Here is a 16,275-nt window from a genome sequence, read left to right on the forward strand (position 1 = left end):
AGAAATGTCTGTGTCTGTGGTGCACTAGTCTGAAAACAAGATTTACCATCCCAGTCGAACACTTGCACTTTGTGATGTTTTCATATGCAAAATTCCCCTTGACATTTCAATAACACCTTTTACGAACCTTTCCATGGAAATGTCAATAGATGATTTTACCAAATATCTGCAAAAGTGTAAAATGAGTGCAATGCTGTGCGGTAATCAGCCATCACCCTTCATCCGTAACCACGCATGCTGTTACAACGGGGTCGTAACAACGACTGCATTGTGACAACACATACCATTATCCCGCAAGTCGTTACAACGACTTGCAGAGGGGGGAGAAGTTGTTGGATTTAAAATCCAACACCTTCCCTACAGTCTGCACAGACTGGAGTTGGAATAGTACATTTTACTATTCCAACATCCAGTGCCCCCACTCCGCAAGTCACTGTTACGACTTGCGGGGAAATGGATTGCGTTGTTACAACGCGGTCGCTGTATCAACTGTATTGTAACAACATGAAGGTTAATGGTATGCGGGGAAAAGCAGCAAATTCATGTTGTGCATATACCTACTGTAAGTTCTGAAATGGGTGTTGTGAACAACATTTAAGTTTCTTGAAAGGAAGAGTTTTTTTCTACATGAAAACTGTTTATAACACTGAGTTAAAAGAATTTCTGCAAACAACTTTGATAGAATATTTAACTGCCAACAACAATAAATACATTTCTTCAGAATTTGTAATTTCCACAATTCCTATAGATATTTTCTCTTAAATTTGCATTTGAACTTAATTATTAGGATTGACAGAAAACATTCCAGTAAATTGGTATTATTTGCTTAAGTGACTCAAAGTGACTCATAGTGTTGTGTTGATTTACAGATCATTTCACCAGCACTCCTGCAACAGTCTGCTATATAACACCCTAAATTTCCATTCTTGTCAGTTTGGTTTGAGTGAAAGAAAACATTATTCATTTTATCTGTTGAACTATTGGTAGGCAGACCTCACAACCTTACAGTTATTGGAATGTTTTCAAACAATAAAATGTATTTCATTGATGACATTTTCTTCTTCAAATGCATCCCACATTTGTACATGTGCTTCTTTTTCTCAGGCAATTGAGGACAGTGGTACAAATGAATTGTCATCAGGTATGATCATCAAACCTGGCCCAAAAGCAGGCAAAGTAAGTAATTACGCAAGATGCAGCGATTGCATCTATCCTTAATCTGTGTTCAGGCAGGATTCTGGGGTTTACATAAGAATTTAAAATACTATTATAATATAATATTATGTCATATAATGTAATATATTATAGTATAATATAGTATTACGCCTTCTTGTATAATATAATATAAAATAATATAATATATATGTCATGCTGTAATAAAATATAATGTAATGCAATGTAATTTATATCATAACACGTCATAAAATATGATATAATATAATATAATATAATATAATATAATATAATATAATATAATATAATATAATATAATATAATATAATATAACGTGCTATACTATAATAGTCTATTCTTCTTTTGTGGGAAGACAACTTTCATGTGTGTTTTTCAGATTTTAAGAAATATATGCCATGCCTCATTCGTCTGTGCTTCTGTCACTAATGTAACCAAGAACTTATTCTTTAAATTCAGACCTGGCCTAGAGTTCCTCCTATCTACTTTGTCTTGCTGATACAAGCTTCAAATGTCCCACCCTGTGGGGAATCAGAGTATATTATGTATCACATTTATTTACGACATGCACACCTATCCTGACCTGCAGAACTCTTTGGATACTGACAGTTGTACCTGCTCACAGGCGCCTAATTATGAATGGCCCATGGAGGGGCATATTCACAAAGGCCAATTTATACTTGAGAAAAGCAAGTAAATATGTATAGTCATATAGGTAGTTATAGTTAGGACCTAGTTTCCATAGACAAAGTTTTTTTTGTTTTTATATAACCTTTGGCATCATTTGATGAATCTTGGCAAAATGTTCAAAACTAGTACGTCAATCATCACAGCTGCTGTCCTGTTTTTATCAAGGTGATTCATCAACAAAACGGGGGGTCCCAAGACATGTTTTCACCATGCAATTTACAAAAGGGATTTGAAAACGACTAGAGCCTGAACCGCTGTAGGAATTACACCAAATTTGGCAGAAAGGTAGATTTTGCTCCAGAAAGAGCCCTTTGTCTAATTAAGTGTACATTCATTCAGTAGTTTTGGAGTTATTTAAGAAAAAAGATTTATACATATCTAGGGACACAAATCCTATGCAGATCTGTCAGATCTCATGGTGAGATCTGTTTATCTGCCAACATTCCAACTAGGAAGTGTTGTCAGCCATCTTGGGACTAGGCTGAGTCCCAAGAAAAAACATTAAAAAAAAGAGAAAGGGTCAGGGTAGGAATCTCCTGACTTACTAGACCTGGTGGTGGGGTCCCATAGAGATGCTGGCAGTGGTCCAAGAAATATGTTTTTCAATTTTATTGGGAAATGGTTGAGGATCCGTGGATCCTGCCAAAAATAAAAAATAAGCAAGCATGGTTGCACACGCTTGCATTTTTTTTGCCTCTCAGGTGAGAAAAATCCCAGGGGGGAAATGGCATTTATATTAAGGGGGTGCAAGCTGCCCTACTCCTCAGACCAATTTTGGCCTCGGAACTCTACAGGAGCAAGTGCGCTAATTATCTGGCCGCAATATGAAACCAAATGTTGCAGCAGACATTACAGGACTCGGGGGCTTAGGGGCATATTTACAAGCTCCTATCACCAAAGGAATGTCAGTTTTAGTGATGTTCCTGTGGGGATAGGGGCTTAACCTTATTTACAAGGCAGCGTTAAGCCATTTACTGCTTTGTAAATAAAGCACCATTTCACGCTATTCTTAGCATGAAAGGGGCGGGCAATGGGTGTTATGGTGGGCATTCCACCGCAACACCCATTGATTTTGATGCTGCCCCATATTTACAAGGGTGGTGTCAATATGGGGCAGTGCCAACATTAAGACCAGGGACAACCTGGTCTTACCCTGGTGAAATGAGTATAAGTGCTTTATTTTTCCTTGTTTTTGCTGTTTCTATGTGTCCTGCACATAAACAATCCTTCCTTTCAATGAAGGCACCCATGTACTTTGGTGCAAGTGTGCCTGCGTTGGTGCTAGGATGAGAAATTCAGCACCAGCACAGGGAGAAATGCAGGGAGGCGCCGTATTCTTGTAAATACGGTGCAGCACTGACTTTCAGAAGTGGCAGAGCGCGGGGTTAAGCCAACAAGGCTAACGCAGCGCTCCGTCATTTCTTTTGTAGATATGCCTCTTATCCTAGTCCACTTTCCTGAAAAAGCTTTACACAGTATAAGGGGTTAAGCTAGTGATACTGGAATCACAATTGTTTTTTAAATAAAAAGACCCCTAGGGTGAGCCAAGGCATGAGGGTTAAAACATTTTTAATTATTTTCAATTTGAGGAGCTAGACATGCATGGGGCTACTGCAATCTGATTACACACATGAATTGTTTTTGCAGGACTATTACCAATATTTACATGGTATGTTTATTTCATTAATTTACGTATTACAAAGTTTAACAATGGGGATTGTCACAAAATATTTTCAAGAAAATATTATTTAAAAATATTTTTTAAGCATATCTGAGTTGGTGTTTAGCAGTTTTCAGGCCACAAAGTGCAGCCATGGAGCCAATCACAAAAGGACCCTGCACCCCAGATGAAGAACATACATCTCCAGTTCAGAGTGCTTTAAAAAAATATGGTAAACTCACCTGGGGTCATGAATTCAATGGCCCAGGGGAATTACTGTATGGTTTTAATATTAGTGGAGGGATGCTGCACTCGAACAGAACTACCCAGGGCCTGTAACGTTAATGCTACTAGTGGGTCTACTACGAAAAACCACCACTGGGTCAGGGCTCCCAACAGCACGGCTTAGCCACAAGCAATTAATAACCAAAAAGTAGTGCCAATACTGTATACGAATTAGAAACACCGATTGTCTCAAAACATCCAAACTAAACAAAATGTTTTGGTCTCACATCTATGTTTAGATTTAATCTTTTATTCTTATCAAATGATTTTTTAGTTCATGAGTATGGTTTATGATTTCACCAAATTTACATTTTACAAGACCTTATGTACACAACATTTACATTAATCACAACATAGAATTCCAAAAATATTATATGCATTTTCAACCATAATTCAGTCATAAATCAGTCATACTACCTCTCATACAACCACAGACAACATATAATTATAAATTTACACTGGAATGACACTATTCGCAGAAAGCCATATGTTCATTTTTCCTTTTTTTTCAATTATTAGAGTAAATTCTGTGTGACTTCTGGCTATAATAGTCTACACGTTTCGAACTCCCGGTGTTATGGAGTTCTCATCAGGACCAAGATCTCCGAACTTCAGAGCTCGTGTGGCGGGTTTCAGTGAGTAATCCCCGACGACCAGTCAACTTTCTGTGTTTGCTTGAGTTGGCAAAACCATGGACTGTCTGGCTCTGCGTAGCAGGCTCAGGCTGTACTAGTGCCGTTGTATCTGCCTGTCTGACTCTTTGGCAGAGACCGACTCCTGAGATCCTTTGCGGACCCAGAAGCACGCCACCATTAGTTTGAACACGATTGATTGAGTAGGAAGAAAACAACACTCGGTCTCTGCCAAAGAGTCAGACAGGCAGATACGACGGCACTAGTACAGCCTGAGGCTGAAACGCGTAGACTATTATAGCCAGAAGTCACACAGAATTGTCTCTAATAATTGAAAAAAAGAGAAAAATGAACATATGGCTTTCTGAGAATAGTGTCATTCCAGTGTAAATTTATAATTATATGTTGTCTGTGGTTGTATGAGAGGTAGTATGACTGATTTATGACTGAATTATGGTTGAAAATGCATATAATATTTTTGGAATTCTATGTTGTGATTAATGTAAATGTTGTGTACATAAGGTCTTTTAAATTTGGTGAAATCATAAACCAAACTCATGAACTAAAAAATCATTTGATAAGAATAAGAGATTAAATCTAAATATAGATGTGAGACCAAAACATTTTGTTTAGTTTGGATGTTTTGAGACAATTGGTATTTCTAATTCGTATACAGTATTGGCACTTCTTTTTGGTTATTAATTACTAGTGGGTCTACAGCATTGATTGCGCCACCCACTCAACCAGCTCTTCAAACATGTCTCAGGCCTGCCATTGCAGAGCCTGTGTGTGCGGTTTTAAAATGCCACTTCGACGGGGCAAAATAAACCTTTTGCCATGCCCAAACCTTCCTTTTTAATACATATAGGTCATCCCCTAAGGTAGGCCCTGGACAGCTCCAAGGGCAGGGGGCAGTGTCTTAAAAAGTAGGATATGTACTTTTAGGTTTTACATGTCCTGGTACAGAAAAACTCTTATATTGTTTTTTCACAACTGCATGGCCTAGCTCTACCATAGGATAACATCTGAGTTACCTTATTACATTTTCTAAGAGTAATTTCCAAATCAAAAGAGATAACCAGTTCATGTTTGGTGTCTTTGAAATTGGGGTTAAAGACTTATTCAGTGATGAAGTTTGCTTTTTTATTACAATTTTATAAATGTCACTTTTAGAAAGCTGGCATTTTTCTGCCCTTTAGTGCATATAGCCTAATTTCGGACACATGCGTGGGTGCAACTGACAGTTACACTTTGTGAATTCCTCCTGGACAGTCACACAATAGTTGGATTAGGTGTGCCTAAGTGGGCCATCTGCTGTCAGGATGGGCGGGGGGAGCTGAGTACAGCCCCAATTACACCTGAATAGCCTGTGCTCTGCCTTCACACAAAGGGCCTAACAAACCTGCAGTGACATTTCAGCAAGCTTTGAGACAGGGCATGAGAGGCAGGAAATTCATTGTACTTCAAAACCATTATCTAGAAGCTTCTCCCACCTTCTATCAACAGGGCATCAGTCTATAAAAGAGGACCTCAGACACCGCCACTTCAAAACACTCCTGCACCTGTGGATACTCTGCCAGGAAGAAGGACTGCTGTGCTGCTGAAAGGACTGCCACTCTGCTGGACCGCTGCTCTGAAGAAGCTGCTGCCCAGCTATGCTAAACAGCTGGCTTCTGCCCTCTTGCCTGGGTAGGAAGAACTGGACTCGCAAACCCATCTTGAACCCAGAACCCCAGAGTGACTCAAACGGCCAGTCTGCTGGCCTTGTGATCTAAGCCTCAGGGATATAAAAGGCTCCACAACAGCTCACGAACCCTTCTTCAGCGAGTCCCTGACCTCTAAGTGGTGCCCCTCAGGTCCTAGACCCTTGGTGTGGCTCTTGAGCTCTGCAATCCAAGCTTTTGGGTTCAGTGATTTCAAACAGTCCCGTTCACACAGAAACTGCAGCGCTCACACTGAGAATCAGTGCAAGTCAACACCAGTCTGTCTCTTCTCATAATAAGTACCGATCACCCGTTGAGGACCGTCAATGGGAGGCTTCAGCCCACCTGTCCCCGAGGCCCGGCCTGCTTCTTGCACCACATCGAACACTGCCCACAATGTTTTTCTTGTTCCCTTTAACCCTCTTCAATGCAATCAGGACTCTTGGAACAAAATTTGAGAAGGTGAACCTCAGCTGGACTAATTTGGGACTGTATCCGACAAGCGATATATCGTGATTGGCCTGAACTTTTGACTTTGACCTAGTCCAGCATGACCATATAGCCACGGTTTGTGCTGTATGCTTTTAGGTGGTATGTTGCAGCTTATTCTTTAAAAATTCAAACCTCCGTTTCTACTGATTCGATTTTTGTCATTTTGGACCTTTTTTAGTGATTAAATTAAGCGCCATTTTTTTCTAACTTGGTGTGGGATCCTTTTTGTTTGGTGTTTTCACTGTTTTACAGTTACCTCAAAGTTACCCCTTTACCAAGCTACCAGGGGGTTAAGCATAGATTAATTTAAGGTTTGCTTGTGCCTTACCATGACTAGGATTGTGATTGCTGCATTTCCAGGGCTCAACACCCAGTCAACTAGTACCCAATTCCAACACTCTTCTTATCCCTCATAAGCCCTTCACATTTAGCAATAGTTTATCTCATATTTCCACGACTCCCCTTAGTCCCTTCACATTTCCTTCGCAGAAGCAAACATACTTGTGTAGTGATATAGTAAAAGTGGAGGTCAAACTTTGCACCTGTATACTTGTGAATTGCATTTTGTAGTAAGTAAGAAGTAGGGGTGCACGGTAAACTCCACTCCGCCAGCGCAGTTCGCGTTTTGCCACTTTGTCCTCCAATTGGAGCACGGAGTTTGGCAGAAACTCTGCCTATTCCCGGCAGAGCTGAGTTTATGCTCCACGCTCACCAGACTCAATGACAACTTGGACTCTGTTTATAAGCCTCAGAGGCGCAAGATCTTAACAGCCAAATAGCGTATCAAAAGAATTCTGTACAATGTATTGGATTAGCGGAGGGGTTCCAGTGTTCCAATCATACATGCTCTCTTACAAAATACAAGCCCTACCCTCTTCCATGCCACCCCTAGAATGTGCTCAGCTATGTAATTCTTGTAATTGATGAGTCAACTCGGAAGTACTAAAACTGCAAACTAATGTGGCTTGTAAAATGACGAATAACTGACAACAGGCATTGGGTGTTAGTAACGTGTGGCCCACGAAAGTAGTGGATGGGTTGTCATCTTACCTAATTCTCTAAAAAACACTCATCCCGGTCTGAATCAAAATGTGAAAGTAGGTTAATAACATTTCTAAATGGCCACCATATATGAGATTATCTTTAGTCTGCCTTTTAAAGTGAGTGCCGGTGAAGCTGTCCGAGCCACAGAGATAGAGAAAGTACAAGTCCTGTTTGTGCTCTAATGTCATGACTGAGAATGGAGAGCTCTCATGTACTTTTGTCATCCATGGAGACTTCAGCTTGCTGGTGGCACCCCAGGCTAGCACTATGCAGGAGGAAGCTGAAGGAGACAGCATGAAGAAGAAAGCTCAGAGAAATGTCACGCCAAGGTCACCTCTTAAAGGTAGCATGGAGGAGGCAGCACAGGGAAATGGCATGCAGGAAGCCTCAGATGGAATTAACATGCAGGAGGCAGCCCAAAAGCGCAGCATGCATACGGCGACACGGGCAAGCAGCCTGCATCAATTTGCTCTTGAAGACAAGGTGCAGGAAGTTATGCAGGACACAAATCAAGGTGGCAGCATGCAGAAAGTAATGCAGGTGAGCAGCATTCAGGAGGGATAAAGGAAAAGCAACACACTGGAGAAAATAGAAATCAGCACCATTCAGTAAGGTAAACATGTACATCCTTGACGATTTGAGTTCAATGTGTACAGGAGGCAAAAATAATTATGCATGAGTTGGCAGGAGGCTCAGGCAAAACAAACAGGCTGAAGTTAGGTCCCTTTTTGGCAAGCATGGCTCATGTGAGTCAAACAGCAGTTTCAGCTCATGTTCATGTTCAGTTAAAAGTCAAGGGCACTCCCCTCTCTTGCTCCCTCTGAGAAAGCAGTTTCGCTTGTCGCTTCCCGGGCAAGCTATAGGCACTGGTCAGGTTTGTAGTGGCAGAGAGTAATTACTTCAGAAGCGTGAGAAACTAGCAGAGAGGGGGTGCCCGAAAGTGGCGCCTGTTTGGCGCCCGCAGCAGGGTCAGCTTCCAAGGGGTGGCCAAGCAATTCTCTGCCTGCTTGTGGAACTCTGTGGAATTTGGCAGAGTTTTCTGGTAACTCAGCAGAATTCCACAGAGTGAAACTCCATGAAACTCTGTGAGCTCTGCCCAGGCCGAGTAAAAAGTACTAATATAGGGGCATAACAGCAAGTGATGGCGATAATTATCGCTAAGCGCACTTAGCGCTAGGATAAATATTACCGGCCAACTCTGAATTTGTGCTATCAGCAACGCTTATCTCCAAAGCGATAAAATTCAGAGCACAAGCTGGCAACTGTGCGATTATCGCTGGAAAGCCAGCGATAATCGCACAACTTTTGGGGATAGCTTGGTGATAGGGCTACACATCCTTAGCCATGATCTCCACCTTCCATAGGATATCATGGCTAAGTCAATTTCAAAGCAGGCGTAAGGAAAGTAGCGATAACAGAGGTTATGGCTAATTTTCTTGTCGCTATGCTTCTTTGCGTGAGGCTTGATAATAGGAGAAATGTCGCTTAGCGACATTTCTCCCGTTATCCTGGGGAGGAACCCCCACTTTGCATCTCATTAGAGATGCAAAGCTGGGCGTTGAGGGAAATGGCGAAGAAGCATGGATTCACGCGTTAGGGTGTCCTTGCTAATAAGGCGTTAAAATTATTGCCGCTTTTTGTGGGAAAACGGATGCTAAAGCGGCGATAATTTTAACTCCGGGCCCTTGCTGATGTGTCCCGTAATTAGATGCGGTCTTTGGGTGGAATACTTGGGAAAAACATATTGGACATGTTTGTATTCACAATTGACATACAATTCAGCATTCAAATGTGGGCACATTCACCAACATTGTTCTATCAATTTTTCCTAAATATGTCTGACTTGTTTCAGACAAGTGGGTATCTTCTGTTTTCCTGAATGAGCTGGTGTAACTGTGCTTTTGATTTGAAATTAAATAGTATATTGATGTTTTCTTTTGTTAGGTTTCAGTTGAAGGAATTGTTGTTGTGCGTCAGTTTCCATTTTCTTCAAGTCTGAAGAGGATGTCTGTTATCGTTCGTGTGATTGGAACTGAGGAGATTATGGCTTTTATGAAAGGGGCTCCAGAAACTATAGTCAGTTATTGCAGACCAGAAACAGGTATATGGATGTTCTGGCTCGCTATAATCTTTCAGCATGCATATGGAAAAAAGCACAGGTATCTCTAAGATCATGAATAATGTTCCATATTCTATGCCTAGGCAATTGTTCAATATTTATCTTTCTCAAATGTTTATGCTTTGATTTTCTTGATATTTCCATTGCTGCCTTCTTTATTGCTTTAATGTTTTCACTATACACCAATTGTTGCCAGTAAATATTCTGAGTCAGATTCACAAATCTATTTGCATTTGTTAGTTTGCCTAACAGTACACAGATAGCCTCTTTAAGAGTGCTAAACCACTTGTGGAATGTCTCAGTTGAATATTTTGTAATTGTTTAAGATGTAGGTCACATAGTTGTTTTGTGACTTCGTATGCTGCTCTACTCTTACACCTGTTCTCACCTCCCCCATTCGTGGAAGTATCAAAATGTGAAACCTAGCCTGACTATACACCTCATCACTGTTCCTTCCTCACACAAATCACTCCAGGGGCCTCATTTATGAAAAGTGACGCATCGCTGCGTGAAAACAGCGATGCGTCACTTTTCACTGCGGACTCCTTGCGACACCAATGATGCGTCATATTTAATGTATGGCGCATCATGTCGCAAGGACTTACAGATACGTCAGTATTTCTGACGCATCTGTAAGCGCAAAAGTGACGCATTGCTGGAGTGTGTCACAAAAGTGACGCATCTCCAGCAATGCGTCCTTTCACATGGGGAAAGCCCCATGTGAAAGGGCTTGCGTCAGTCTTACGCCTGCTGTGAGGCAGGCGCAAGATTTTGACGCAACAGCATCCTAAAAGTGACGCAGTGAAATCTCATAGATTTCACTGCGTCACTATTACGAGGCTTTTTGCGGGGGAACGCCCCCTCTGCATACATTATACCTGATGCAGGTATAATGTGGCGCAGGGGTTTAAAAAGTGACGCATCTACCTAGATGCGTCACTTTTTAAATATGGCGCAACAAGGCGCATGTTTTACGCCGCAGATGCGTCACAAAAAGTGACGCATCCGCAGCGCAAAACTGACGCAAGGCCTCATAAATGAGGCCCCTGATTCTTATGCTCATTTCATGTGGCTCTGTGACCCTGTAAATTGTTGGAAAGTGCCACTAACAGTACATGTGATAACCACATGTCCCTATGTTTACCATCAATGTGTGCAACACATTTACATGTCATCTCACATTTTAACAACTGCCTGATTCTGTTGCACCTTCCTTCCGTGGAGGATGATTGTTATTCCATGGCATCAAACTCTTATAATGCGAACCAAGTCCACCACCTAAGTAATGCCTTCCTCTTTCTATGTGTGCTGCAGAATGCAGCACACATAGACTTTCTCCACCTTGAGTAACACAACAGCAATGCAAGGGTTTCGTAAATCTGGGCCTTAGTGTCAGAGGTAAGTATGAAAAGGGTTGTGCTTGCCAAAGACCAACGAAATTAGAAATAATCACTTTTAGCAAAGTATTTTTATTCAGACTTTTTTTTGTAGCTGAATTCATAATATAATGTTCGTGTTGTGCATGAGTCACAATTAAGTGAATAAGATTCATTGGTTTGTTTCATGTTATACAAATATATGGAAATGCATAAATAAAAATTTGTGTAATTGTATGCCAAAGACTGCTACTACTAAATTGTTAGTTGCCCTGAAGAAGGGCTCTTACTGGCCAATAATTCAGCACAATTCTGCTTAAACAATTCTCTTATACTTTTGCTGATTGTGTTTGGCACTCTTAACCCGGGGTGTGAGAAATTCTTGTAATTTCCATTTGTGTACATCCACGAAATTATGACAAAACTGCATTAAATTTTGTGTAACTGCGCAAAGTGCAAATCTGTCATTTCACACTATATTTTAGCATGAAATGTATGTTTGTGTCACATTTTAGGAAGAGGATGGATTTAAACAAGATTATCATGAACAACAGCCACTCTTGTTCTGTTCCTCCTGTTTGTTTGCAGTAAATTCTACAGTGTTAGCTGTAAATTGTTTACATTGAACCGTGCATTATTACTCACAGCGGAGTAGTAGTGCAAGTTCATGAATCTCATTTAACAAGACTAAGCTGAAATTCCCAAAAAGGTATCAAATTAGGCAAGTGCAATTTAGATTTCCCCATGCCTACTCTTACCTACATCTTCAAGTGTAATCTCTGTAGTAGTAGCAGATCCTGACCCAATGAAACAACTTGTCTGGGGTACGGTGGCCATTGCAGATAATGCCACCAGTATACTTCTGAGCTGCAAGTCACTGAAGCCATTAAAATGAGTTTGACAATGACCCATTCTTCCTGCCCACACAGTGCCTTCCAACTTCTCAAGAGAACTTGACCTCTACACCAAGAGGGGATTCAGAGTCATTGGACTGGCGTATAAAGCCTTGCCTACAGGCTTGGACTTTGCAGATGAGAGCTTTACTAGGTAAGTCAAACGGTGATACCATTCTTGCATAACACTGCCATTCAAAAAATGACAGTTAAAAGGAAACAAACTGTATATTTGGGTAACTTTGACAGGGGACACAGTTCGGGTTTTCTTTCCAGTGGAAACTCTCAGTCTCTATGTACGTTTGCTTCATGTATGACCCCAGCAGCTACTGGTACCCTATGTCTCAAAGAGGAAAGTTCAAAGTTGACCTCACATCATTTTCTTATTTGTTGTTATATTTTATTTTGCACCCATTTATACAAACATTTTTAATATCTGACTGTCATAATGTCCTCAATCATTATATACATTAAAAAGTCATTTAATGTGAGGCTGGGGCTTGGAATGTGTCTGGTCATTTGCTACTGAATACGTCTTTGACAAACCTCTTTTCTAATGGGGATGAAACTCATACGTTTAGTCTACTTTTTATTAAAGACATACTGCGCGAACAATGCTTGAAGGTGCTAAAATACATTTTGTCTGGGGTCTAAATCTTGCTTTTCTCTTGATGCAGTAGGCAAGACTGAGATCTGCCACTCTTATAGTATATCCCACCATCCTGTTATTAGATGTATTCTGCAAAGAGGGCTGGGAGAGTGACAGTGCAACAAATACTCTTTCAAAGCTTGAAACACATGTTATTGTAGTGAAGGTGAGTATGTAGTGCCTGCAGACTTTCTAGAGAATGTACCAGAGACACCTATCAATTCAAACTTGCTGTGGTCTTGAATAATCAATTCTTGCCATTACGTCTCCTGCCATTAACTATTCCACTATTATCTTAACATATTTACCTTGTCTGCCTACATTTAACTTTAATGTCAGCAACACCATTTATTATTTACGACCTTTATCTTGTTTCTAAACTTTAGCACTAATCAAATCATTTACAAATATCATGTTTATTCATTTTAGTATCATTACATTTTTGTTAATAAAATCAAATTAAGAGAATTATTGTTTCCTTACCCTATCTCCATGTCTAACATTACCTCTAATCTATACTACTATTATAAAGCGAGAACTGGGAACCTTTGAGGCGGGTAAACTCAAGAAGTACACCACCAATCACAACACCCAATACAGCGTTGGAAACGGGAGGTCCACGAGATGGACATAGGGTATACATTTGTCCAACATATACATTACAAAGGGCAAACAAGATTCGGGAAAAAGTAGTTAATTGTGGGCGTTGTTCTGCTGTTAGGGAGTAGCATGGGCGTGGCAAACTAATGTGGGCGGTAACATTGGCAGAGGGGCATGTCTCAAAATTCATGACACTTCACTCGCTTACAGGCGCTGCGAGCTTCAACCACACATAAAACACAGCCCCTTCGCAAAACACAGCGACTTCAGGAAGTTCAAGAAGAAAAATGAAAACATTTTTACACGTGTCAGTGGAGACATAAACACCGTTTTGTACATAGCGATTTGAAAAACAAACCTTTATACGGCTGCATGTCGGCGAATACATTGTGATAGGGACATGCCTTACAAGTTCGCTGTGTGGCATGGGCTGGGTACTCACTTCAGTCCCAACATCGCTAACACATTCGCGATTTTCAGCAGGGTTCGGATCCATAATAAACAAGGGGGCGCGGCTTCGTAACCAAAAGGGGCGCGGTAACAAACACGATCAGTGTCAGACCACACCAAAGGGGCGCGCCTTACCAAACAACCAATCACGCTACAACCAATCACGCCACATTAAATAAATGTTGCACAGTATTTGAAAACAAAACTATGCTACACTTTCATACATTGGTCCAAACACGCATGCGACAAAAAAAATTAAAAATTAGCACACGGAATGCTTGACGCACTCGACACATTATTCCTGTCGTAGGGTCTAATGCGTTCGGAGAAGGGAGCACTCGATTAGCCGCGCAAAATCAGAGACAGTTTTCAGAGTTTTGCAGTACAACAAACTAGGGAGCACATTATTAGCATCGTAAGGACAAAGCCGTTCACGGCCGGCTCAATTAAGTTCATGCAACTTTCACAATTTAAAGTACAATAAACGTGCGGACAGGAAAACAGAAAGACGCAGATTTGAATAAGCATCATTTACATTGTCAACATTCTGAAAGGAAATTGACGCCGCTTTCCATTGCCGAGCACACATTGAATAAGCCTCATTAACATTGCCAAAAAGAGACATGCTGAAGGGAAATTGACGCCGCTTTCCATTGCCAAAAAGAGACATGCTGAAAGGAAATTGACGCCGCTTTCCATTGCCAAAAAGAGACATGCTGAAAGGAAATTGACGCCGCTTTCCATTGCCAAAAAGAGACATGCTGAAAGGAAATTGACGCTGCTTTCCATTGCCGAGCACACATTGAATAAGCCTCATTAACATATATATACTGTGCCATATCTAATGCACATATTTATTTTACTCTATGCTAAAATTGTATTACCATGAAAATGAATAAAAAAAATGTAAAATATTCAAAACAAATATAATGTAAAATAAAAATATAACATATATACACAATAAAACCATAAGAAATATAATCAATTCAATAGAAAATATATATTGATTAACGTAGACAGTAAATCTATACTACTATTATAAAGGAAGAACTTTGAGGCTTTGAGGCGGGTAAACTCGGGAACCACAGTGCCAATCCACACACCCGATATATCGTTGTAATCCTCAGGGTGTGCAGATGGACACAGGCTATATAAAGTTAAAAAATACGTTATATTTGAAAGATTACATTATAAAAAAAGTAGTCCACTCGAAGAAGCGCCGGCCGCGGCCTGCGTGCTGACTTCAGGAGCGCGGGGAGGTGCGGCGTCCAGGAGCGTGAGGAGGAGCGGCGGACATGGCGCGGGGGAGGAGCGATGACGAGCGGCGGACATGGCGCGGTGGAGGAGGTGAGGAGCAGTGAACTGAGGAGCTGCGGCTGAGGTAAGGCTCCGGGGGACAATGTCGGGCAGGCGGAGGTCGGGGCAGGCGGGGGACGGAGACTTACACCAAAACAGAAGGATAGAATTTAGATCTGTTGAGGTAAGGTTCCGGGGGACAATGTCGGGCCAGGCGGGGGTCGGGGCAGGCGGGGGACGGGGACTTACAACAAAACAGAAGGGTACAATTTACATCGGCTGAGGAAAGGCTCCGGGGGACAATCTGGGGGCAGGCGGGGGTCGGGGCAGGCGGGGGACGGGGACTTACAGCATCTGCCATGGAGATTTATGCAGAGCGCCTCAACACTGGGCCTTTGTGACATCCGGGGGACAATGTCGGGGCAGGCGGGGATCGGGGAAGCCTGATTGCTCCCGGACAAGGTCGGGACGGGCTGCTAGTCATAACATATAAAATAATACATTAAATTGACATACTTTATTTTACGTGATTATATAATATAGGCATACTGTTTTTGTCCTTTACCTAACACGGTCGCTAAACAATGTAAATATATAAATATTTCTGTAGGAATTCAATTATGGAAAATAAATTAAATTAAATTAAATTTAATCAAAAATTAAAATAAATATTAGGGCATAGTCTTATGCTTATCCTACCATTAGCCAATGAAACATGCTTATCCTACCATTAGCCAATGAAACATGCTTTATTATTAATCTTGAATTAAAATACTTGTTATTTACTTTTATATTATATCACAGATTTACAATAATACTAATATTTTTTATTATTAATTAAATTAATTACATCAAAATAATGTTTTCTAACAAGGCACCCATATGCTAAGTCTAATACTACGCTTAACCCAAACTGTAAACGTAACTCTAACCATAACCCTGCCTTTATTTGCAAGAAAGAGGATTATTGGTTTGGAATGTCTGGGCCCTTCACAAGCAATACGTCTGAAATCTACTAGGAGGCCATTACTCCGTTGCAATACTCAACTCTCTCAGGGTAATAAGGCAGAACTGTCCAAGACCTTCTTTGAGGAATTTCTGTGCCTTTTTACTATGATCCATAGGCAGGCAACAAACAACATCAATAAATCATTGTACAGTCAACGCTTTTGCTTATAAAAAAAGTACCTTATTA

The 16,275-nt window shown here is 40.9% G+C and overlaps 1 protein-coding gene across 1 annotated transcript in view; it reads left to right on the top strand.

Moving 5' to 3' along the window:
* Positions 1–16,275, top strand: part of LOC147669876 (putative cation-transporting ATPase 13A5) — a gene marked incomplete at its 3' end in the record, with an annotated part of 192,652 nt that overhangs the window by 70,624 nt on the left and 105,753 nt on the right. Inside the window, exons 14-16 of the mRNA XM_086948182.1 lie at positions 1,105–1,176; positions 9,642–9,798; positions 12,122–12,239. Coding sequence (XP_086804308.1) covers positions 1,105–1,176; positions 9,642–9,798; positions 12,122–12,239 — 347 coding nt within the window. The remainder of the gene's footprint in view (positions 1–1,104; positions 1,177–9,641; positions 9,799–12,121; positions 12,240–16,275) is intronic.

Source organism: Lissotriton vulgaris, unplaced genomic scaffold (genome assembly GCF_964263255.1).
Source record: "Lissotriton vulgaris unplaced genomic scaffold, aLisVul1.2 SCAFFOLD_2660, whole genome shotgun sequence".
NCBI lineage: Eukaryota > Metazoa > Chordata > Amphibia > Caudata > Salamandridae > Lissotriton > Lissotriton vulgaris.